Source organism: Megachile rotundata, chromosome 1 (assembly GCF_050947335.1).
Source record: "Megachile rotundata isolate GNS110a chromosome 1, iyMegRotu1, whole genome shotgun sequence".
NCBI lineage: Eukaryota > Metazoa > Arthropoda > Insecta > Hymenoptera > Megachilidae > Megachile > Megachile rotundata.
In genome coordinates, this window is record NC_134983.1 from 21,014,926 (window position 1) to 21,040,516 (window position 25,591).

At 36.8% G+C, this 25,591-nt stretch overlaps 1 protein-coding gene across 11 annotated transcripts in view; it reads left to right on the plus strand.

Annotated features, from left to right (window-relative positions):
• Nucleotides 1-25,591, plus strand: part of nAChRa3 (nicotinic acetylcholine receptor alpha3 subunit) — a 135,788-nt gene that overhangs the window by 86,732 nt on the left and 23,465 nt on the right. For 10 of the 11 annotated variants that reach the window (XR_013038259.1, XR_013038253.1, XR_013038251.1 and 7 more), the window contains 4 exons: nucleotides 5,461-5,578; nucleotides 13,707-13,846; nucleotides 14,012-14,056; nucleotides 22,378-22,487. Coding sequence is in view for 6 of the 11 variants with exons in the window: in XM_076532011.1 (XP_076388126.1) it covers nucleotides 5,527-5,578; nucleotides 13,707-13,846; nucleotides 14,012-14,056; nucleotides 22,378-22,487 (347 nt within the window). In the remaining 5 variants the exon portion in view is untranslated. Of the gene's footprint in view, nucleotides 1-5,460; nucleotides 5,579-13,706; nucleotides 13,936-14,011; nucleotides 14,057-22,377; nucleotides 22,488-25,591 lie in introns of those variants that run through there. The other variant, XM_076532004.1, reaches the window with a different exon arrangement.

The following is a 25,591-nucleotide window of genomic DNA, read 5'->3' on the forward strand; positions in this document are numbered from 1 at the left end:
GAGGCACGAGACCGAGCGGTGGCCCCCGACAGAGACGAGTTCGGTGCTTATCGATCGACGACCACGTTGCAGAAATAACTTTAAGCTCGCGAATAAAAGACGAAACAGTCTAGTCCGCTGGATCGAACTGAACTGCTTTTATATCAAATTCGAATATTTCAAGGGTTCAATTTTCAAAATAGAGAAGTTATTCGAGCTTTGTTATTTGAATTTTTGAGGGTGCAGGATTTGGGATTTGGGGGATGAGGAATTTGGGAATTTGGGGGTTATGGAGTTTGGGAATATGGGAATTTGGAAATTTAGGGAGGTGATGATTTGAAGATGTAAAGATATGAGAATATAGGAATAGAGTATGTGAAGATGGAGGAGTTCGGATATGATTTGAGGATTTCGGGATATGGGGATTTGGGGATTTAGGGATTTAGGGATTTGGTTAGATCGAAGTTGGGAGCTGTAGGTATTTAAGAACATAGGGATTTGGGAACGTAGAAATTTGCATATGTGGAAATTTGGGAATGTAGAGATTTACATATGTGACGGATTTGGAGATATGGAATTTGGGAACTTATGAATTTGAGGATATAGGAATTTGGTTATGTGAAGGTTTGGAGATGTAAGTATCTGGGAATATAGGAATTTGAGGATGTAGAGATTTGGAAATGTGGAAATTTGCATATGTGAAGATTTGGGAATGTAGAGATTTACATATGTGACGGATTTGGAGATATGGAATTTGGGAACTTATGAATTTGAGGATATAGGAATTTGGTTATGTGAAGGTTTGGAGATGTAAGTATCTGGGAATATAGGAATTTGGGGATGTAGAGATTTGGAAATGTGGAAATTGGCATATGTGAAGATTTGAGAATATAGAGATTTACATATGTGATGGATTTGGAGATATGGAGTTTGGAGACTTATGAATTTGAGGATAACTGAGGATATGCTTAGGTGAAGGTTTAGAGATGTAACTATTTAAGAATATAGGAATGTGTGGATGTAGGAATTTGGAAACATAGACACATGGACATATGTGGTCTTGTAGGAGTATGCATATGTGAAGGATTTGAAGATATGGAGTTTGTACTCCACTTATGAATTTGGGGATATAAAAATTTGATTAGGTGAAGGTTCAGAGATGTATGTAGCTATTTGAGAATATAAGAATATGAGGATGTAGGAATTTGGAAACATAGACACATGGACATATGTGATCTTATAAGGATGTGGATATGTGAAGGATTTGAAGATATGAAGTTTGAAAACTTTTAAATTTGTCGATATAGAAATTTGATTAGGTGAAGGTTCAGAGATGTATGTAGCTATTTGAGAATATAAGAATATGAGGATGCAGGAATTTGGAAACATAGACACATGGACATATGTTGTCTTGTAGGAGTATGCATATGTGAAGGATTTGAAGATATGGAGTTTGTACTCCACTTATGAATTTGAGGATATAGAAATTTGATTAGGTGAAGGTTCAGAGATGTATGTAGCTATTTGATAATATAAGAATGTGATGATGTAGGTATTTGGAAACTTAGACACATGGACATATGTGGTCTTGTAGGAATATGCATATGTGAAGGATTTGAAGATATGCAGTTTGTACTCCACTTATGAATTTGGGGATATAAAAATTTGATTAGGTGAAGGTTCAAAGATGTAGGTACTTGAAAATATACGAATGTGGTCATGTAGGAATTTGCAAACATACACACATGCATATGTGATCTGCCCTTGTAAGGATGTGTATATATAAAGATTTGAAGATGCATGGATTTACATATGTGGAACATTTATTAATGCAAGTTTTTGTACAAGGTGTCTCACAATTACTGTAAGAACCGAAAAGGTACGGTAGGTAAGATAATTCCGAACAGCTTTTTCCTTTGCCAAAATGTAAAAATTTCCCAATACAGCGACACACATCCACATCAAACACAAATACAGACACCCTACAACTTCTTAACACATTCGTACATTCAAAGATTTCTACCAACACCCATCGCAATTTGTGCGCACAGCACTGTATGTAAAGTGGAAGTTGCTCAATTGCCAATGTAAATGGTGTCGGTAACAGTCCATTCATTGGCCCTACATAACCTATACATAGCATAGTATACACAGCAAACTGTACCATCGAAATTTAGGTAAGTGTACAAGCGTACAAGTAGACGAATCTACTTAACAACGCATCTCTTGATGTCTTAGTTGCTATGCGACGTAATCCATTTGCGAATATTGAAACGTATCGAGGACGTGTCGTTAGCTCGAGATTTTTTTTCTTTGATCTTCTATCGCGTGATAAATGTGCTTCTACACAGAAAAACTGTCTCCCTTTTTCTGCCGCAAGTTTTTCTTTAACGCTGATACCGTGGCCTTAATTTGGGAACGGTTTTTTAACGTGGATCTAAATTGTTCGTAAGAACTTTGTATTTACTTAAACATCGAGTATCAAATATAGAAGCGAGCGATGTATTTAAAAGTTTGAGAATTTCAGTGTGTAAAATGTGAACGAATTTGAAAATGTAGGACTCTGAATATTTAGGAATTTGTGAACACAATCTCTGAGAAAATCAATGAATACCATTCTACATATTTTTTTCATTTTTGCACAAAGAATTATTTCGTTTTTACATGTCGTGTAACGGACCTGTAATCACGGTAGCGTGCGATCCATAGCTGCGTAACAAAAGAGAAAGAAAGTTGGAGCGAAAAATGCAGCATTCAAGGCGTGAAAAAACGACAAGCACACGTGTTGTATTTAGTCCCTGCATTTTTTCTGCCAGATTTTTGTTTATCGCGCATGGAGGCACAGGCGCGTTGGCCGCAGCGTTATGTAAGCGGGTAAATGAAAAAATATGAAGCCGCAGTTGGCGACAAATTCGGTAGGATCGTTTGAGCACGCCTGCTCGATCTACACCGTTCGTCGCTATAGAACGTTGCGGCCGTGGTGAACGCACGAAACGCTGCAGCCGCAGTTCTGCGGTCCACGTGGCTCAGAACGATGCGGTAGCTTGAAACGGATCAAGCGGACGCTAAATTACCGTTTACGCGTTTGTTCGTTTGCGAATTTTACTTCGACCGACGATCGATCGATTCTTCTTTTCCGTTCACGGCCGTGCCAAAGAGGTTCGATTCTATCGAAACATCGACTCATCACTGTTGCGGTGTTAGGGAATACTGCAGTTAACAGTGCACCGGTGGTTTACCCTGTTATTTACGCGAGCGGAGATTAAACTTCCTAGCAGTGAAACTTTCGCATTGAAACAAGTCTCGGATATATTCAAACATCCGAATTAAAAAATCCCTAGATTCTATGTTATCTGTGTAGTGAAGATAATTCCTTGTTATCTGATTCCCTAAATAATTAAATTCCTAGATAACCTACAACGCCCAGGGATCAAATTCCACGTTTGGGGGAAAATCCCTAGATTCGAAATATTTGCACTAAAGCCCCTAGAACCTATACCCTTAGTTTCCAACCTTCTAAATTTCAAATTCGAATTTAAAAAATCCTTAAATCGGAAAAAATCCCTAGACCAAAAAATCCCTAGGTCGAAAAAATCCCGAGATCAGAAAAATCCCTAGACCACCAAATCCACAAATCAGAAAAGATCCTATTCCAAAAATCTCCAGATCTGAAATTTCCCCAGATCAAAAAAATCCCCAGATCAGAAAAATCCCTATACCAAAAATCCCCAGACCCGGAAAGGTCCTATACTAAAAACTCCTAAATCGCAAAAGATCCCTAGACCAAAAAAAATCCCCAGATCTGAAATATTCCTAAATCAGAAAATCCCTAGATCGAAAGATTTCTAACTCTGTAAAGTTCTATATTCTAATTTTCCCATCTCGAAAAATCCCTAGATTCCTAGACACCTATTTCCCTAGATCCAGAAATCCCTAAATCCGGATATCCCTATATTCCATTTCCCTAGATCCGGAAATCCCTATATTCCATATCCCTAGATCCGGAAATCCCTATATTCCATATCCCTAGATCCGGAAATCCCTATATTCCATATCCTTAGATCCGGATATCCCTATATTCCATATCCCTACATCCGGAAATCCCTATATTCCATATCCCTAGATCCGGAAATCCCTATATCCCATATCCCTAGATCCGGAAATCCCTATATTCCATATCCCTACATCCGGAAATCCCTATATTCCATATCCCTAGATCCGGAAATCCCTATATTCCATATCCCTAGATCCGGATATCCCTATATTCCATATCCCTAGATCCGGATATCCCTATATTCCATATCCCTACATCCGGAAATCCCTATATTCCATATCCCTAGATCCGGAAATCCCTATATTCCATATCCCTACATCCGGAAATCCCTATATTCCATATCCCTAGATCCGGAAATCCCTATATTCCATATCCCTACATCCGGAAATCCCTATATTCCATATCCCTAGATCCGGAAATCCCTATATTCCATTTCCCTTCATCCGGAAATCCCTATATTCCATATCCCTACATCCGGAAATCCCTATATTCCATATCCCTAGATCTGTGTACCTCCGATTTCGTATAACTGAAATTCCGATACTAATCGATGGGAAAAAGTCGACGTTCGTTGAAATAAACGTCGAAATCCCATAGCGTGTCCAGCAAGAAAAAGAGATCGTGCTTTCGTGTTTGTTCGTCGATAAAATTAATCCGCCGGTAAAGAAAATTGAATCGCTTATCTGGCCGAGCAAAAAGCATACCGATGTCCACCGGAGTTAATTAATCACTGATACGTATCTAGCATGAACGTCGTATCATAGGTGTAAAAATAGTCCCGGTGTTTCGCTGCGGACCGCAATTACACGCTTCATAAATCATCGCTCTCCGTACACGCTTTCTGGCTTGTCGCGTTGTCTTTCAATTCGTTGCTCGCGGAACGCTGTTACAATTTTTAAACTCGATTCCCAACGCGTGCTTTCCCCTTCGCGTTTTCGTCGCTAGGGTTTCTATGTGATCGTCGGACATTCTGTTTGCCGCTTTTACGTTTTTGTTCTGTATGTAACCATAGAAAATACAATTTTTCAATATTGACAATTTGTATCGATAACTGCGAGTCTTCGAAACTGTGGCGCAAAAATATCGAATATTTCTTGTTATACAGAGACTTTGAGGTATTTGAGAGATTTTTGAAATCTATGCGTTCTAAGATAGAACGAGAGGTTTAAAGATGTAGATGTAGAAGGATGTAAATATCCAGAGATCTAATGATGTATGCACCGTGACGCAAATATGCAAATACGGCAAAATGATAAAGTACAGCAGTCCGCGAAATTACTCCCCGAGAAAAAGGTAGTTAGACAAGTTCGATTGGTTCACGACAAATGGCCACAGCCGTTAATCAGAAAAACGCATTTCGGTGTAATTGTAAGTAGTTATTCAAGGCACATCGTGTACTCCATCGAACATCGTTCTCGTTGTTTCAGTGCTAGAACTGAAGGGTCCGGAGAGCACGAAGGCGAGAAGAAATGAGTTGGACGTGACACAATGACATGATGAAGAGCCTGGTGGGGATCATGTGGATAGTGTTGGTGCTCATATCAGGTAAGTCCAATAAATCTATCGAACAATCAGCGACCAACGTGTTTCCCTGGTCGCGACTATTATATCATCGGGTACATGACGTTGACGTTTCTTCAAAATTCATAAACGCGTGTATCGAATTCAAAATTACGTAATTTAGACACTATTGCTTATTATATTCCTTCCTTTATTGTGCAGTTTGCAAAGCTTTCAGATAACTTTCTAGTGTATGAGTATTGTTTCTTTGGTGCAGGAAGATCGTGTTATATTGCCACTATTTGTTGTGCCATTTAAGGTAGGTGAATTTTGGGTTTTGGGGAACTGGAGAATTTGGGAATTTTGGAATCTGGGGAATTTGGAATTTTGGAATTTGGGAGATTTGGAATCTGGGGAATTTGGAATTTTGGGATTTTGGAATTTGGGAGATTTGGAATTTGGGGAATTTGGAATTTTAGGATTTTGGAATTTGGAGAATTTGGAATTTGGGGAATTTGGAATTTGGGGAATTTGGAATTTGGGGAATTACGAATTTGGGGAATTACGAATTTGGGGAATTTGGAATTTGGGGAATTTGGAATTTTGGGATTTTGGAATTTGGGGAATTTGGAATTTGGGGAATTTGGAATCTAGAGAATTTGGAATTTGGGGATTTTGGGACTTGGGGAATTTGGGGAATTTGGGGAATTTAAAATTTGGGGAATTTGGAATTTGGGGATTTTGGAATTTGGGGAATTTGGAATCTGGGGAATTTAGAATTTGGGGAATTTGGAATTTGGGGAATTTGGAATCTGGGGAATTTGGAATTTGGGGAATTTGGAAACTGGGGAATTTGGAATCTGGGGAATTTGGAATCTGGGGAATTTGGAATTTGGGGAATTTAGAATTTGGGGAATTTGGAATTTGGGGAATTTGGAATCTGGGGAATTTGGAATTTGGGGAATTTGGAAACTGGGGAATTTGGAATCTGGGGAATTTGGAATCTGGGGAATTTGGAATTTGGGGAATTTGGAATTTGGGGAATTTGGAAACTGGGGAATTTGGAATCTGGGGAATTTGGAATTTGGGGAATTTGGAATTTGGGGAATTTGGAATCTGGGGAATTTGGAATTTGGGGAATTTGGAATTTGGGGAATTTGGAAACTGGGGAATTTGGAATCTGGGAAATTTGGAAACTGGGGAATTTGGAATTTGGGGATTTTGGAATTTGGAATTTGGAATTTGGGAATATTTGGAGTTTGGAAATTTTGTAATTTTGAAAATTTTTTATTTTTAGTATTTAGCAATTGAAGAATTCCCAAATGTAAGAATTTGAAAATTTGATACTTGAAATATTTGTAATTTCGAGTACCCTTTAATAACTTAGCACAAAATTGAACAGAGGTCCAGTAAGAATTGTAAAATCGCAATGAATGCAATTGAGGACTGGTGCCCATTTCTCGGAGTCTCAGACAGCGTGTTCCATTTCGAATATCTGTGCTGAGCTCCAGGACGAAGTCTATCATCACCGGACAATAAACCACCGAATATAATCGTGCAACGACTGCTGCATATGCATCAACTATACTCACTTCTCTTCCATTCAAATGTAAATGTTTTATGGTATACAATAGCCAGCGATGTCCAGTCTTTTTTCGCCGTCATTTTGCTCCAGTAAACGTATCTCGTTCTATCCGATACAGTTTCAAGTATTCGGAATTATTTGTAGTTCTGTAAATAAAATTGCGTTTGTTAAATAAATCATTCGCGTTTGTGAATTTTGTCGAGATAACGATTGTTCGTTCTTCATCGTATCGGCGAAATGTTAGGTTATGGAACGGTAAACCTTTCGCTATTATTGCTCGTACAGAACGTTTGGTTTTTAGTTACAGTAAACAGTGCATCAGAGCGAAATTCGCTCTGTAATTTAATATGATATTTAGGTAAAATGCGGGCAAAATTTCGATTAGTGTATGCGAATCGTACTGTTGGCTCAAATAACCGACCGTGATTAACTGAAACATCGTTTCAAACAATTTGTCGTTTGGAACAGTGTAAACCTTACTGTGGTTTAATTAACGTATCAGTTTCGAAACGTCTTTCTATGTCTCTAATTTTCGATAATTACCTTTTCACTTAAGTCATGTTAACTGCAATGCTAATAATTCTAGAAATGTACTACACTGCGTCGTTAGATGGAAATTTTGGAATTTGGAAAATTTGGAATTTCGAATTGAGGAATTGGGGAATTTTCAAATTTAGAAATCTAGAGATTTCGGTATTTGGAAATTAGAGAATTTAGGATCTAGGGAATTTGGGATCTCGAGAATTTGGGATCTAGGGAATTTTGGGCTCTAGGGAATTTGGGATTTCGAGAATTTGGGATCACGAGAATGTGGGATCTATAAAATTTTGGATCTAGGGAATTTCGGAACTTAGGGAATTTGGGATCTAAGGAATTTTGGAATTTGAAAATTTTGGATTTTGAAAAATTTGGAATTGGGGAATTTTGGAATTGGAGAATTTTGGAATTGGGGAATTTTGGAATTGGGGAATTTTGGAATTTGGAAAATATGGAATTGGGGAATTTTGGAATTGGGGAATTTTGGAATTTGGAAAATTTGGAATTGGGGAATTTTGGAATTGGGGAATTTTGGAATTGGAGAATTTTGGAATTGGGGAATTTTGGAATTGGGGAATTTTGGAATTTGGAAAATATGGAATTGGGGAATTTTGGAATTGGGGAATTTTGGAATTTGGAAAATTTGGAATTGGGGAATTTTGGAATTGGGGAATTTTGGAATTTGGAAATTTTGGATTTTGGAAAATTTGGAATTGGGGAATTTTGGAATTTGGAAAATTTGGAATTGGGGAATTTTGGAATTGGGGAATTTTGGAATTTGGAAAATTTGGAATTGGGGAATTTTGGAATTGGGGAATTTTGGAATTTGGAAATTTTGGATTTTGGAAAATTTGGAATTGGGGAATTTTGGAATTTGGAAAATTTGGAATTGGGGAATTTTGGAATTGGGGAATTTTGGAATTTGGAAATTTTGGATTTTGGAAAATTTGGAATTGGGGAATTTTGGAATTTGGAAGTTTCGGATTTTGGAAAATTTGGAATTGGGTAATTTTGGAATTGGGAAATTTTGGAATTTGGAAATTTTGGATTTTGGAAAATTTGGAATTGGGGAATTTTGGAATTGGGGAATTTTGGAATTTGGAAAATTTGGAATTGGGGAATTTTGGATTTGGGGAATTTTGGAATTTGGAAATTTTGGATTTTGGAAAATTTGGAATTGGGGAATTTTGGAATTTGGAAGTTTCGGATTTTGGAAAATTTGGAATTGGGTAATTTTGGAATTGGGAAATTTTGGAATTTGGAAATTTTGGATTTTGGAAAATTTGGAATTGGGGAATTTTGGAATTGGGGAATTTTGGAATTTGGAAAATTTGGAATTGGGGAATTTTGGAATTGGGGAATTTTGGAATTTGGAAATTTTGGATTTTGGAAAATTTGGAATTGGGGAATTTTGGAATTTGGAAATTTTGGATTTTGGAAAATTTGGAATTGGGGAATTTTGGAATTGGGGAATTTTGGAATTTGGAAAATTTGGAATTGGGGAATTTTGGAATTGGGGAATTTTGGAATTTGGAAATTTTGGATTTTGGAAAATTTGGAATTGGGGAATTTTGGAATTTGGAAGTTTCGGATTTTGGAAAATTTGGAATTGGGTAATTTTGGAATTGGGAAATTTTGGAATTTGGAAATTTTGGATTTTGGAAAATTTGGAATTGGGGAATTTTGGAATTGGGGAATTTTGGAATTTGGAAAATTTGGAATTGGGGAATTTTGGAATTGGGGAATTTTGGAATTTGGAAATTTTGGATTTTGGAAAATTTGGAATTGGGGAATTTTGGAATTTGGAAATTTTGGATTTTGGAAAATTTGGAATTGGGGAATTTTGGAATTGGGGAATTTTGGAATTTGGAAAATTTGGAATTGGGGAATTTTGGAATTGGGGAATTTTGGAATTTGGAAATTTTGGATTTTGGAAAATTTGGAATTGGGGAATTTTGGAATTTGGAAGTTTCGGATTTTGGAAAATTTGGAATTGGGTAATTTTGGAATTGGGAAATTTTGGAATTTGGAAATTTTGGATTTTGGAAAATTTGGAATTGGGGAATTTTGGAATTGGGGAATTTTGGAATTTGGAAAATTTGGAATTGGGGAATTTTGGAATTGGGGAATTTTGGAATTTGGAAATTTTGGATTTTGGAAAATTTGGAATTGGGGAATTTTGGAATTTGGAAAATTTGGAATTGGGGAATTTTGGAATTTGGAAATTTTGGATTTTGGAAAATTTGGAATTGGGGAATTTTGGAATTTGGAAATTTTTGAAAATTGGAAATTTTGGAATTTGGAAATTTTGGAATTTGGAAATTTTTGAAAATTGGAAATATTGGAATTTGGAAATTTTTGAAAATTGGAAATATCGGAATTTGGAAATTCCTCAAAGATTTTTACCATGAACAACGAATTTCTTATTAAAAATGTATATTGTTATGAGTGCACTAGTAGTACGAGTCAAAAATGAATGCTCGCAATGCGTAAGTATTAAATCTCGTTGACGGGATAATCAGAGTATATTTGTCGGACATACTGTTTTAGCGATACTGTTTTACTTATCATTAGACGGTAATCCTATTCTACTTATCTGTACAAGCACAGTCTCATTCCACTTATCTGTATAAGCACCGTCCCATTCCGCTTGTCCGTGCAAACACGGACTCATTCTACTTAGCCCGGTTTACTCCACTTGTCTGCTTATACGTTACTTCATTCTACTTATCCGGTTAGAAGCGGTTCCCCTTTACTCGTCTGACCAAACGCGGTCTTGTACTACCTACTTTGCTCTCGCTAGTTATGCTCGCTTTCTACTTTTAATCGTTTGCGTTCGTACGCAGATTTCCTGCAAACAAGCACACGTTACTTTCGCTAAGAAATATTTTAATTATCTTTTTACTTGCATTTTACGCTTTTATTTTACTGCTTTGTTATTATTTTACTGTTTCTCTTTTTGAATAATTCTATTAATTCTACTGTACAATATAACTAAATTGTCACAGACTTAACTCATCGGTACTCGTAGATTTTATAAGTTCACATCTCGATATATGACCGTCTCGTATCGATCAGGTTACGTTCTCTCATCGGTGATTCCGAGTGGAAAAGTTGCCGGGCGTTTTTCCGTGAAATAAACAACGGATAAGTGGATATACTTGAACGACGAATCGAGTGTCTTTTAAACGTCTGCCATGCCGCCGCTACGGAGCTCAATATTTCTCGATATGTCCGGCTCATCGAACAATCCCGTCTCGCGCGAAACGCAATATCGTCCAGGTAATATAGTGGTCGTTCTTATTGCTAAACCACGGCCACTACGTCGAAGCAACAATTTCACGGATGTCGATTCGTCGACTGATTGCTTCGATAGCACCTCTTTTTCGAGCCGTTGTCCGATTACGTTCGTTCACGTCGAATAAAATAACTGAGTAACGTAATGAAGATATCAGAAGGTTTTCAAGATTTTTTTTTTCCTTCACTATGAAAATTTTCTCACTTATTTTTCTGTGATCTATACAATATTTGTAACGAGAGTAATTCTCGGAATTTGGAAATTAGAGAATTTAGGATCTAGGGAATTTGGGATCTCGAGAATTTTGGGGTCTAGGGAATTTGGGATCTCGAGAATTTGGGATCTAGGGAATTTTGAATTTTGAGAATTTGGGATCTCGAGAATTTTGGGGTCTAGGGAATTTGGGATCTCGAGAATTTTGGGACCTAGGGAATTTTGGGGTCTAGAGAATTTGGGATCTAGGGAATTTGGAATTTTTAGAATTTTGGATCTCGAGAATTTGGGATCTAGGGAATTTGGGATTTTGAGAATTTGGGATCTAGGGAATTTTGGGGTCTAGAGAATTTGGGATCTAGGAAATTTGGGATTTTGAGAATTTTGGATCTCGAGAATTTGGGATCTAGGGAATTTGGGATTTTGAGAATTTAGGATCTAGGGAATTTTGGATTTTGAGAATTTTGGACCTCGAGAATTTTGGGGTCTAGGGAATTTGGGATCTCGAGAATTTGGAATCTAGGGAATTTCGGATTTTGTGAATTTAGGGGTCTAGGAAATTTGGGATTTTGAGAATTTTGGATCTCGAGAATTTGGGATCTAGGGAATTTGGGATTTTGAGAATTTGGGATCTAGGGAATTTTGGATTTTGAGAATATTGGATCTCCAGAATTTTGGGGTCTAGGGAATTTGGGATCTCGAGAATTTGGAATCTAGGGAATTTGGGATTTTGAGAATTTAGGGGTCTAGGGAATTTGGGATTTTGAGAATTTGGGATCTCGAGAATTTTGGGGTTCTGGGAATTTGGGATCTAGGGAATTTGGAATTGAGGAATTTGAGATCTGGGGAATTTGAGATCTAGGGATCTACCGATCTACCGATCGATTCGATACTACTTTGCTCAAGTATTAACGTAAATATGTATTAGGTAGAATTAATATTTATTTATTCGGTTAGGTTAGGTTAGGTTATAAGATTTTTTTGTTGGCACTTCCAGAGGTATAATATGAGTTTTTTTTTTAAGAATAACGTCGTAACAGATAATGCACGAAACGTGTGGATTTATTTCGCCGCGATATCGCGAACGACCCGTTCAGTCGATTCTACCAGTAACGTGCCGCTTTGCTTCGAATGATATCGTACCAAGTTTTCCTGTAGTTCTCTCGAATTTCCCCGTGATTCCCTGGATTCACTTTATTCTTGCATTTTTCTCTTACCAGAGACGTTCCCAAGTGTACGCGTTCGAAATGTCATTTAAAGATAAGAACGAAGTTGGACAAACTTCTTCGGTAATATTACACGTTTTCTTGGTCGTCTTGAATCAATTCTTTCTTGGGAAATACTGAAATGTTTACTGCAAGGAAATAGAAAAACTTTCGAATTTCTGCGCTACATGTTTTAATAAATAACTTCTAAAATATTTGTACAGTTACATTGTGTTACATTTGACAGAATGCAAAATTTGAGTAATTTAATTTTTTCAATTTCTTGTAAGCGATAAAGTAAGAGTAATACAGTTGTCTCTCAGTATATTGCCGTAGATAGACGTGGAAAATTATGGGTATTGGTAATGTATAAATCAAAACACTTGTTACTTAACGCGAGATGATATATAATGGCGATATTGGGCATGCGGCGATATATGGTGTGTGGCAATATATGGTACGTGTCATTATTTAACGCGTCGCAACATATGTCATGTATCATTGTGTGGTTGTATGGATATAATGTGTGTCAATATATGACGCGTGTCGGTATTTGATACACATCATGATATATGGCATATGGCGATAAAACGCGTGGCAATATATGGTGCGTAGCGATATTTCTCGGATCGTGATATGTGACATCCAATGATATAAAGCGTGGTGATATTGCACATGCGGCAATATATGGCATGTGGCAATATAACGCGTGGCAATATATGAAGCATGGCGGTATAAAGTGTACTAACTTAATTCGCTACCGTGAAACATATATCAATCACCTTCGATATTCTAACAATCTCCACAGATATAATAATAATTCAACTTGCAATATAACCAGTGGCAATATAACAGGAATTTTGTTTCGAGCAATAAGAAAAAGTGTGCAAGGTGTATCGTAAACATTTTCTGGCTCCGCTTCAGAACCGAAATCGTCGGTAGCATTCCGCATAGGTTGACGCGGATTATCAAGCATCCTGGTAGAGCTCCAGAACTCGTAAAGCACCGATAATACAATGTTCGAAAACGATGAATAACACTCGAATTGTGCCAGCGAAATCTATTACAAGATTAATGGAAACGTTGAGCAAAGATCGCTGTAAGCCACAACCGAGAATCGTCTTCGTATCTGATCGTCTCGTTCTCGAACAGTTTTTGATATCGAACGTTGGAAATCTTATGATGGAATGCTTATCGTGTCAGACGTATTTGAATGATTCATTGCTCAGGAAAAATTGCATTAACCCCGTAATTCGACAAATTAAGATTAATTATTAGATTCTATTAGATATTAAATTATTAGTTTGAAAAGTAAAGAGTCGACTTGTTTTGCAGGATGCTCAGGAAATCCAGACGCGAAGCGACTGTACGACGACCTCCTGTCGAATTACAACAAGCTGGTTCGTCCAGTGGTCAACGTCACAGACGCCCTCACCGTTAAAATCAAGCTCAAACTCTCGCAGTTGATCGATGTTGTGAGTTTCCAATATTATGTCTCGTCCGACCTCAACGAGTGAAACTTTATGAAATCCTCGAATACCAAAAAAAGAAACGTATTTGACAAGTAACGTAGAACCACTTGAAACAACTCCTCGCGTATCTCGTCTACAATTATTGGACTTTCATTGTCTCCTTTGCAGAATCTCAAGAATCAGATCATGACGACGAACCTATGGGTCGAACAGGTATGTACGAATCTTTTAATTCATTTTCTTACAAACAAAGATAAATCTCTCGACAGCGTACGGTTCCGTAAACTGACTGTTATTTCGCGCGGCCGTATAAATCGATGCGTGCATAAATAGTCGGTAAAAGGAAAATCGTTCCGGAAATTCCGTTCGAGAGTCGCAAAATAAGTCCGGTGAACCGTGCAACCCACTTTCGAATGTTACATTACGTAAGACACATTCGAATCCCGGTCTATCCATTTTCCTACTTCTACTCTTTTCCAATATTTTTCGATATTTTCCATAGTTCACGAATGTACGAAGTGGACGTACCTTTAATGACCACAGCATCGTTCGTGGACATTTTCTCAATTTAAATGTTTGTTAAGTTGGGGAATTTGGGAATTTTTTAGTTTGAGGATTTGGAGAATTTGCAATTTGGGGATTTTGGAATTGGAAATTTGGAATTTGGGGATTTTGGAATTGGGGAATTTGGAATTTGGAATTTGGGGAATTTGGAATTTGGGAGATTTGGAATTTGGGGAATTTGGCATTTGGGGAATTTGGAATTTGGGGATTTTGGAATTGGGGAATTTGGAAATTGGGGATTTGGGAATTGGGGATTTTGGAATTTGGGAATTTTGGAATTGGGGAATTTGGAATTTGGGAGATTTGGAATTTGGGGAATTTGGAATTTGGGAGATTTGGAATTTGGGGAATTTGGATTTTGGGGATTTTGGAATTGGAAATTTGGAATTTGAGGATTTTGGAATTGGGGAATTTGGAAATTGGGGATTTTGGAATTTGGGAATTTTGGAATTGGGGAATTTGGAATTTGGGGAATTTGGGGAATTTGGAATTTGGGAGATTTGGAATTTGGGGAATTTGGATTTTGGGGATTTTGGAATTGGAAATTTGGAATTTGGGGAATTTGGAATTTGGGTAATTTGAAATTTGAGGAATTTGGGGAATTTTGGAATTTGGGGAATTTTGGAATTTGGGGAATTTGGAATTTGGGGAATTTGAAATTTGGGAAATTTGGAATTTGGGGAATTTGGAATTTGGGGAATTTGGAATTTGGGGAATTTGAAATTTGAGGAATTTGGGGAATTTTGGAATTTGGGGAATTTGGAATTTGGGGAATTTGGAATTGGGGCATTTGGAATTTGGTTAATTTGGAATTTGGGGAATTTGGAATTTGAGGAATTTAGAATTGGAATTTTGGAATTTAAAAATTTTGGAATTATAAATTTGATAAGTGAACGATGGTGCCACACGAATGACATAAAGTCTACATATCAACTTAAATAAAGTCAGAAAGAGAGGAAAAGGAAGTGAAATTTCTTAGTTATGTCAGTTTACATAGCGTCGTTACACCGATCGATTTTATCAACGACCTCGTGTAAGGATGCAAATCCCTAGTGTAGCCGAGAATTATCGAGAGGCTTAACGTCGCGAAGAGTATACTCGAACTAGTCCAGTATTACGCCGGCCAACGTTTTCCAACTACTCTAACTTCTCTGCGTGCTGTTTGAAATTATTATTGTACACCGCCTACGGGGTACAGTCGCAAGCAAATCTCCCTTCCATCAACTCAAAACTAAACAGATTTCCCTCTCGAATTTAGTGATTTTCAATCTAGGAATTTTTTCTAGTGATTTTTTTTACATAGAGACTTTTGGTTGTGGGATATGGCAATCTAAGAATTTTGGAGTCTAGTGAAATAGTTTAACTTAGGGATTTTTTAAGTTGAGGTTTTTTGGGATGAAGAGTTTTTGGATACAGAAATTTTGGAATTTTAATATTTTGTAATCTAGAGATATAGTAATCTAGGGATCTGGGGATTCTCAAAATTTCCAAATTCCAAAATCTCCAAATTTCAGGTTCCCCAAATTCCAAATTCCCCAAATCTCAGATTCCCCAATTCCAAATTCCCCAAATTCCAAAATCTCCAAATTCCAAAATCCCCAAATTCCAAATTCCCCAAATTCCAAATTTGCAATTCCAAATTCCAAACTCCCCAAAATCCAAAATCCCCAAATTCCAAATTTGCAATTCCAAATTCCCCAAATTCCAAACTCCCCAAAATCCAAATTCCCCAATTCCAAAATCCCCAAATTCCAAATTCCCCAAATTCCAAAATCCCCAAATTCCAAATTCCCCAAATTCCAAACTCCCCAAAATCCAAATTCCCCAATTCCAAAATCCCCAAATTCCAAATTCCCCAAATCCCAAAATCCCCAAAATCCAAATTCCCCAATTCCAAAATCCCCAAATTCCAAATTCCCCAAATTCCAAAATCCCCAAATTCCAAATTCCCCAAATTCCAAACTCCCCAAAATCCAAATTCCCCAATTCCAAAATCCCCAAATTCCAAATTCCCCAAATCCCAAAATCCCCAAAATCCAAATTCCCCAATTCCAAAATCCCCAAATTCCAAATTCCCCAAATTCCAAAATCCCCAAAATCCAAATTTCCCAAATTCCAAATTTCCCAAATTCCAAATTCTTCAAATTCCCCAAATTCCAAAATCCCCAAATTCCAAAATCCCCAAATTCCAAATCTCTCAAATTCCCCAAATTCCAAATCTCTCAAATTCCCCAAATTCCAAATCTCTCAAATTCCAAATTCCCCAAATTTCAAATTCCAAAATCCCCAAATTACAAATTCCCCAAATTCCAAAATTCCTGGGGCATGGACATTATGAGATTCTGAAATTTCAGCATCTGGGGATTTGGAAGTCAAAAAATTTCAAGTTTTGGTAAATTTCAAAACTTGCAAACTTGACAATTTTACAATTTAAAAATTTGCCAATTTACAAGTATAAAAATATGAAATTTTACTTGAAGATAGCCTTGTAAGAAAATTTGCTACATTGCATGAATACGTGTGCATGTCCGAAGTAAGTCCTCGTACACGAATGTACATCCCGTAACTTATCGAACAGTTCGAGTGTCGAGTCAATTTTAATGAACGAATGTTAAACTATAACCCCCAGGCACAGCGAGTTCGGTATCCACGAGTTGACGGAATCGAACCGCCTGAAAATTTCAGTAGTATAAATTAGACATTGGTCAGACATTTATTTCACCTTACCTCTCGATTATCCGTTGTCTCTCAAATAGCTCGGTTAATGGAGCCCCGAGCGTATCTCTACAACGACCGCTAAACTGCCAATTTATTCGCGTTATCAAAGATTTCACTGAACAGAGAGAGAGGGAAAGTTGACGAAGCTATTTTCTCCACCACTTATTTAGCCAACGATTGATTTAAAACATTTGTTCCGTGTTCCGTGCTGTGCAAACCAACTTAAATTGCTAATTTCGAAATCCACATATCGGAGAGTTTCGTGTCCTATTTTATCGCTGGAACGGGATAACTTTCTCCGTGTTTTTCTAATTAACTTTCCATCGCATATTCTCTCGATCAATTCTATACATTTAGTGCCTTTGTACGTGGTTCACCTTTCGATTTCCATTTTTCTTTAACGCGGGCAATACTTTTAGAATCTTAAAAAATTACAAAATTTCTTTTTCTTTTTTTCTTTTTCAATTTTCAAATTTCTTTTTCAATTTTTCAAAAATTACAAAATTTCTTTTTCTATAAAATGTTAGTGTAACATCTTGAAAATATTGTTTCAAAATTTTTAAGTGAAATACGAAGCCCTTTTTAAAATTTAAATTTGACTCAAATTTTTCGAATTATCAAATTTTGTAACTTTGCAATTATCTACATTTTACTTCCTTATATTTTCATAAGTAGCAATTTTCTAAATTTTTGGTGGTTCAGATTTACACACTCCTAGTTTCCTATTTCTTCAAGACTCTATCTTCGTTTTCTAGCTCTCGAAATTTTCAAATGTTCAACTTTTCACATTCACAAGTTTCGAAATCTTTCCAGATCTAAGCTTGTACATTGGCAGGTTTGTAAATTGAAAAATCGATCGAGTTCCTATTTCTTGAAGACTCCATCTTCGCAACTTTCTAGCTCCCGAAATTCTCTAACGTTCAAATTTTCACTTTCCCAAATTCCGAAGTCTTTCAAGATCTAAGTTTGTACATTGCCAGGTTCATAAATTAAAAAATTGATGGAGTTCCTATTTCTTGACGACTCCATCTTCGCAACTTTCTAGCTCCCGAAATTCCCTAACGTTCAAATTTTCACATACTCAAATCTCGAAATCTTTCAAGATTTAAGGAGAGCAATACCTTTAGAATCTTAAAAAATTACAAAATTCTTTTTTCTATAAAATGTTAGTGTAACGTCTTAAAAATATTGTCTCAAAATTTTCAAGCGAAATACGAAGCCCTTTTGAAGTTAGGGCCGATTAGCGCCGCGGGTATACACGCGTTCAGTGCGGAGGACTGAAACTTTAAACGCGTTTTTCTCAAAACTACGTTCTTAAAATTGCCGTGGCTGATAACTCAAAAACTAGTTTATCAATCGCGCTCAAATTTTTTCCACTTATCCATGACAATACTATCTAACATATGAACCTGAATGTATGAAATAAATTGAACATTAAAGTCCTTTTTATTGCAAAACATTGCAAAAATTTTCAATAAAATTCAAAGTTTTTCTTTAAAAGCGCGCCATTTCTTCAATTTTACATATTTTGCACATTTCTCGGGTTCATCTACTAACTGTGAATGTTAGTTTTCGAAACATTGTCTGCAAATTTGCTTCGGACCAATATATCTTCCGCTAGAACCCACGCCGATTCACGAGACGCGCCAAAACACTTCCAGAAAGGATTGTCATTATTCCGGCATTTTGAAATATTTTGCAAAACAGAAAATATTCTGTAACAGGCAATAGTTATAATAAATTATACCTGAAATTTCGAAAACGCAAAACAAAGGTGTCCTATAAAAAAAAATTCACAAATATCAGCTTATTTTCATCCGTCTAAAGGTATTGCCCCCTTAAAATAGGTTCATTGAAGAATAAATACATCTGAACGATAAAACATGTTATACTATAGTTCCTCTAGGCTCGCTTATATATGTTAACGATTCTTATTCCTCCGTAATATTATCAGTAAATACGCGTCTGTCTAAATTGCCCCCCTTAACTCTTCATTGCACACTATATTGCAGACACTCGTAAAATAATACACCGTATATCTTTTACGAAGATTATGAAAAATGACAGTGGATTATAGTGGAAGTTTATCTTATCGGTTAAACGTCGTTCCTTTCGTTTTAATTAATTTCGCCGGGAATCCGATCCAGCAGGAAGCCTGACATACGTCAAAACTGTTCAACGTCGAAAACAAAGTAAACCTGCTGTACGTGGCAGACCGACGAATTGTTCAACAGAAACAATTCCTCGTGAAAAACGCGGGGCGAATGACTGCTCGATAATGGAAACGCGTTTTCGCGTATGTACATATGCGCCGATATAAGGTGAACGTCCTCGTTTCTACTCCACTCGTGTAACGCTTTAAATTCGCTCTTACACTATCTAGCCTTCTAATTAGGACCATTATACATTTTCAGAATTTTACATTTACATTTACGTTTACATTTACCGTAAAATTAAAAAGGTTGTTCAAATTGTAATTATACAATTTATTAGTTACACTGATACATTACTACTGTACATAACGTTATTAACACATGTTATATCAAATTAACCCTTTGCGCTCGAGAGGCGCCATTCGATTTAATACAATAATTTAAAAGAAGCGTTATTTAATTAATTCTGTAATAGTGCTTATGTATAAACATAGTGAAATAGATAATAGTGGAAATTATTAGTAGAGAAATAATAACTTCAAAAGAAGTCATTTAACATTTTAATTAATATTTTAAAGTTGCTGTTTGCAAACAGTAAAATTATCTTCGAGTACAAAGGGTTAATATATTAATGTATATAATAATACAAAAAATATCTTGTATCTTTTGATCGTGTGCTGCATGTCTTCATTACTTTCTTCATTATTTTAGTATTAGTGTCACTTATACGATTTCATAACTAGTTTAGACCAAGTGCCAATCCACGCATTGTATATTTTATTTTAAAACCTTGACAGCAATTAATCAACTTTTAGTCTTAAGAGTATATATTTAAATTGAGCAATTACGTCGAAGAGCTCCTATTATAAATTTTGTTATGCGCGGGGAAATTCAGCGCGGGTAAATTCAACGCGTCGAGATAAATATTGGAGATTCGACGCGTAGAAGTAAATAACATATGGAGATTCAACGCGCTCAAATAAATAACATACGGAGCTAATAATGCGTGGGGATTCAGCGCATAATGATAATAACGTGTGGAGATCCAACGCGTTGTGATAATCTGTCGAAATCCTACGTGTGGAGACCGTGCATAAATTCTATGGATCGAACGCGTGGAAATCTGATGTGTGCGAGTCGAATGTGTAAAAATTTAATACGTGAAAATTCGTATGAGTAGATATTTTACGCGTGAAAAATTAATTCTTGAATATTCAGTGCGCGAGAATTTAAACACGTGGAAGTTCAACGCGCGAAAATTCAAATATGTGGAAATTCAAATTCGTAGGAATTCAACACGTAGAAATTCCACGTGTGAAAATTCTGAGATGTGGAAATGTAACGTGTAGAAATTCAACGCGCAGAATTCTAATATATAGAAGTTTAATGCGTGGGAATTCAGCGCGCGAATATTCAAACACGTAGGACTCCAACGCGCGAATATTCAAACACGTAAGACTCCAGCGCGCGAAAATTCAAACTCGTAGAAACTTCACGAGTAGTAATTCAAAGCGTAGAAACTCCACGTGTAGAAACTCAACAAGTAGAAGTGCAACATGTAGAAACTCAGCGCGAGAATTCAAACACGTAGAACTCCAACGCGCGAAAGTTTAAACTCGTAGAAACTCGACGCGCGAAAATTCAAACCCTTAGAAATTCAACGCGTAGAAACTCAACGTGTATAACTGCAATGTGTGGAAATTAAAAGCGTGGAAATTCAAACAGATAAAAAATTCAGCGTCCAAAAATTGAAACTTGTAATACTTCAGCGCGTAGAAACTTAGCGCGCGAAAATTCAAACCCTTAGAAATTCAACGCGTAGAAACTCTACATATTAAACTTAAACTAATAGAACTGCAATGTGTGGAAATTAAAAGCGTGGAAATACAACTCGTTGAAATTCAAACGGATAAAAAACTCAGCGTCCAAAAATTGAAACGCGTGGTGCTTCAGTGCGTAAGAAACTCGACGCGCGAAAATTCAAACCCTTAGAAATTCAACGCGTAGAAACTCTACATATTAAACTTAAACTAATAGAACTGCAATGTGTGGAAATTAAAAGCGTGGAAATACAACTCATTGAAATTCAAACGGATAAAAAACTCAGCGTCCAAAAATTGAAACGCGTGGTGCTTCAGTGCGTAAGAAACTCGACGCGCGAAAATTCAAACCCTTAGAAATTCAACGCGTAGAAACTCTACATATTAAACTTAAACTAATAGAACTGCAATGTGTGGAAATTAAAAACGTGGAAATACAACTCGTTGAAATTCAAATAGATAAAAAACTCAGCGTCCAAAAATTGAAGCTTGTAATACTTCAGTGCGTAGAAACTTAGCGCGCGAAAATTCAAACCCTTAGAAATTCAACGCGTAGAAAAGAACTGCAATGTGTGGAAATTAAAAGCGTGGAAATACAACTCATTGAAATTCAAATAGATAAAAAACTCAGCGTCCAAAAATTGAAACTTGTAATACTTCAGCGCGTAGAAACTAAGCGCGCGAAAATTCAAATCCTTAGAAATTCAACGCGTAGAAAGGAACTGCAATGTGTGGAAATTAAAAGCGTGGAAATACAACTCGTTGAAATTCAAATAGATAAAAAACTCAGCGTCCAAAAATTGAAGCTTGTAATACTTCAGTGCGTAGAAACTAAGCGCGCGAAAATTCAAACCCTTAGAAATTCAACGCGTAGAAAAGAACTGCAATCTGTGGAAATTAAAAGCGTGGAAATACAACTCATTAAAATACAAACAACCAAAATACTCAGTTTCCAAAAATTGAAACTTGTAATACTTCAGCGCGTAGAAACTTAGCGCGCGAAAATTCAAACCCTTAGAAATTCAACGCGTAGAAAAGAACTGCAATCTGTGGAAATTAAAAGCGTGGAAATACAACTCATTGAAATTCAAACAACCAAAAATCTCAGCGTCCAAAAATTGAAACTTGTAATACTTCAGCGCGTAGAAACTAAGCGCGCGAAAATTCAAACTCGACACAGAAATAAATAACAGTAAACGTAACGAATGAAATAAAATATAACATTAAAACCAGATTGCATGTCGAACAACAAAATTAAATAATATCCTTCTGATTGCAGTCGTGGTACGATTACAAGTTAAAATGGGATCCAAAGGAGTATGGTGGTGTTGAAATGCTGCACGTGCCATCCGATCATATATGGAGGCCCGATATAGTTTTGTACAACAAGTAAGATCTTTTACTGTTTACTTTAATCGTAATTACCCAGATATATGTCCAGAGTATGCAGATAAAATGTATGCACAGATTACCATGTGTTTTAATAATTAATTACCTTGCATACGATTTAGCGAAATGAACTTTAATGTACATCATCAATATTGATACCGTCTAACATTTCTGTTCTCATTTTCGCGTTTAATGTATACGTTTAATATCGCGTGTAGATATGCACATTTTATTAGTACACTGTATTTGAGTTCGACTCGTCAGACACGTCAGTCAGAATTAACTATCCACCGCTATAATATTGAATCAAATAAATAATGTTAAAACTTGTCAGTCTCGTTGACTGCACTTATGATTGGAATTAAATAGTGGACCGAAGCGTATTAAAGATTCGAGTAAGATTTATTTGAAGTATGTAACGAGTTAATCCTTAAATGCATGATTTTCTAATTTTACCAAAAGTTATCAACTAACAAAATACCTTGAAAGCGGTTGATTCAAATTGAAACGAACAGATGACGCTATTGTGTATTTGATTGGTACGTGGCATATCTGCAACACTACTCATTGCAGGTTTCCTACATTTTGTATATAATTTATAAGATTAAAACTGGTATGTTGCATTTATACAACTATATGCATTTGAGGGTTGAAGTCGTCGGAGTATGACAAAGGGTTGATAAATATGATATACGAAAAGATTGTATAACGGAAGGTACCGTCTCTTTGATTTCGTTTTATCATTTGAATTTTACAAAATTTCATTATCGTAGGAGATCGTTCGAGATTACTTGGCAATCCGCCGTGAATAATCTGTTAATCTTGGAGCTTTCATAACAGAAATAAAGGGGTTGGATTTATCTTGCAATTTCATTACTTTATCTTTTATCGTAGATGGGTTCTTGTACAAAGTATTCGTTTGAAGGATGTAAGTTATTTTTGGTGCATTCGGTGTTAGGTGAGATGGTAGGATTAGGGGATTTGGGTATTTGGAATACTAGGATTAGGATATTGGGATACTAGGATACTTGGGGTATTAGGGTAATTGGGATGGTAGGGTGATTGGGATGGTAGAGTGATTGGGATGGTAGGGTGATTGGGATGGTAGGGTGATTGGGATGGTAGGGTGATTGGGATATTAGGGTAATTGGGATGGTAGGGTGATTGGGATATTAGGGTAATTGGGATACTAGGGTAGTTGGGATACTAGAGTGATTGGGACACTAGGGTGATTGGGACACTAGGGTGATTGGGACACTAGGGTGATTGGGATACTAGAGTGATTGGGACACTAGGGTGATTGGGATACTAGAGTGATTGGGACACTAGGGTGATTGGGATACTAGAGTGATTGGGATACTAGAGTGATTGGGACACTAGGGTGATTGGGATACTAGAGTGATTGGGACACTAGGGTGATTGGGATACTAGAGTGATTGGGATACTAGGGTGATTGGGACACTAGGGTGATTGGAACACTAGAGTGATTGGGATACTAGAGTGATTGGGACACTAGGGTGATTGGGATACTAGAGTGATTGGGATAGTAGGGTGATTGGGATACTAGAGTAATTGGGACACTAGAATGATTGGGATACTAGAGTGATTGGGACACTAGGGTGATTGGGACACTAGGGTGATTGGGATACTAGAGTGATTGGGATACTAGAGTGATTGGGACACTAGGGTGATTGGGATACTAGAGTGATTGGGACACTAGGGTGATTGGGATACTAGAGTGATTGGGATACTAGGGTGATTGGGACACTAGGGTGATTGGAACACTAGAGTGATTGGGATACTAGAGTGATTGGGACACTAGGGTGATTGGGATACTAGAGTGATTGAGACACTAGGGTGATTGGGACACTAGAGTGATTGGGACACTAGAGTGATTGGGATACTAGAGTGATTGGGACACTAGGGTGATTGGGACACTAGGGTGATTGGGATAGTAGAGTGATTGGGACACTAGAGTGATTGGGATAGTAGGGTGATTGGGACACTAGGGTGATTGGGATAGTAGGGTGATTGGGACACTAGAGTGATTGGGATAGTAGGGTGATTGGGACACTAGGGTAATCGGGATACTAGGGTGATTGGGACACTAGGGTGATTGGGATACTAGAGTGATTGGGACACTAGGGTGATTGGGATACTAGAGTGATTGGGACACTAGGGTGATTGGGATACTAGAGTGATTGGGACACTAGAGTGATTGGGACACTAGGGTGATTGGGATACTAGAGTGATTGGGACACTAGAGTGATTGGGACACTAGGGTGATTGGGATACTAGAGTGATTGGGATACTAGAGTGATTGGGACACTAGGGTAATCGGGATACTAGAGTGATTGGGACACTAGGGTGATTGGGATACTAGAGTGATTGGGACACTAGAATGATTGGGATACTAGAGTGATTGGGACACTAGGGTGATTGGTATACTAGAGTGATTGAGACACTAGGGTGATTGGGATACTAGAGTGATTGGGACACTAGAATGATTGGGATACTAGAGTGATTAGGACACTAGGGTGATTGGGATACTAGAGTGATTGGGACACTAGAGTGATTGGGATAGTAGGGTAATTGGGATACTAGGGTAATTGGGATACTAGGGTAATTGGGATACTAGGCTACTTAGAATACTTAAGATACTAAGTTACATTAAGTTATCCTATTGTATTGTATTGTAGTGAATTATAGTCAAAGCTAGAAGTTATATTTTAGTCAAATCTACTACGAAAAGATTAATTACATCAAGCTAGATTATAGTCAGCGTCAGGTTATCTTTCATAAGTCTTCGTCAAGGTTGATCATGTACTGCATTACAATCAAAGTTAAATTTTATTGACATCTATTACCACAAGATTGATATCATGTTGCATTGTAGTCATCCTTAGGTGTACTCCCATGAGTCAAATATATCAGATTTGATTGATTATATCTTGCTGGATTACGATCAAAGCTAAGCAACATTTCAGTCAAATCTACCACGATAAGATTGATTATAATGCTATATATAATCAATGTTCTAATCGAAGTTAGATTTTAGTCACATTTCATGAATTACAAAGTTGAATTTTATCGAAATTTATTAT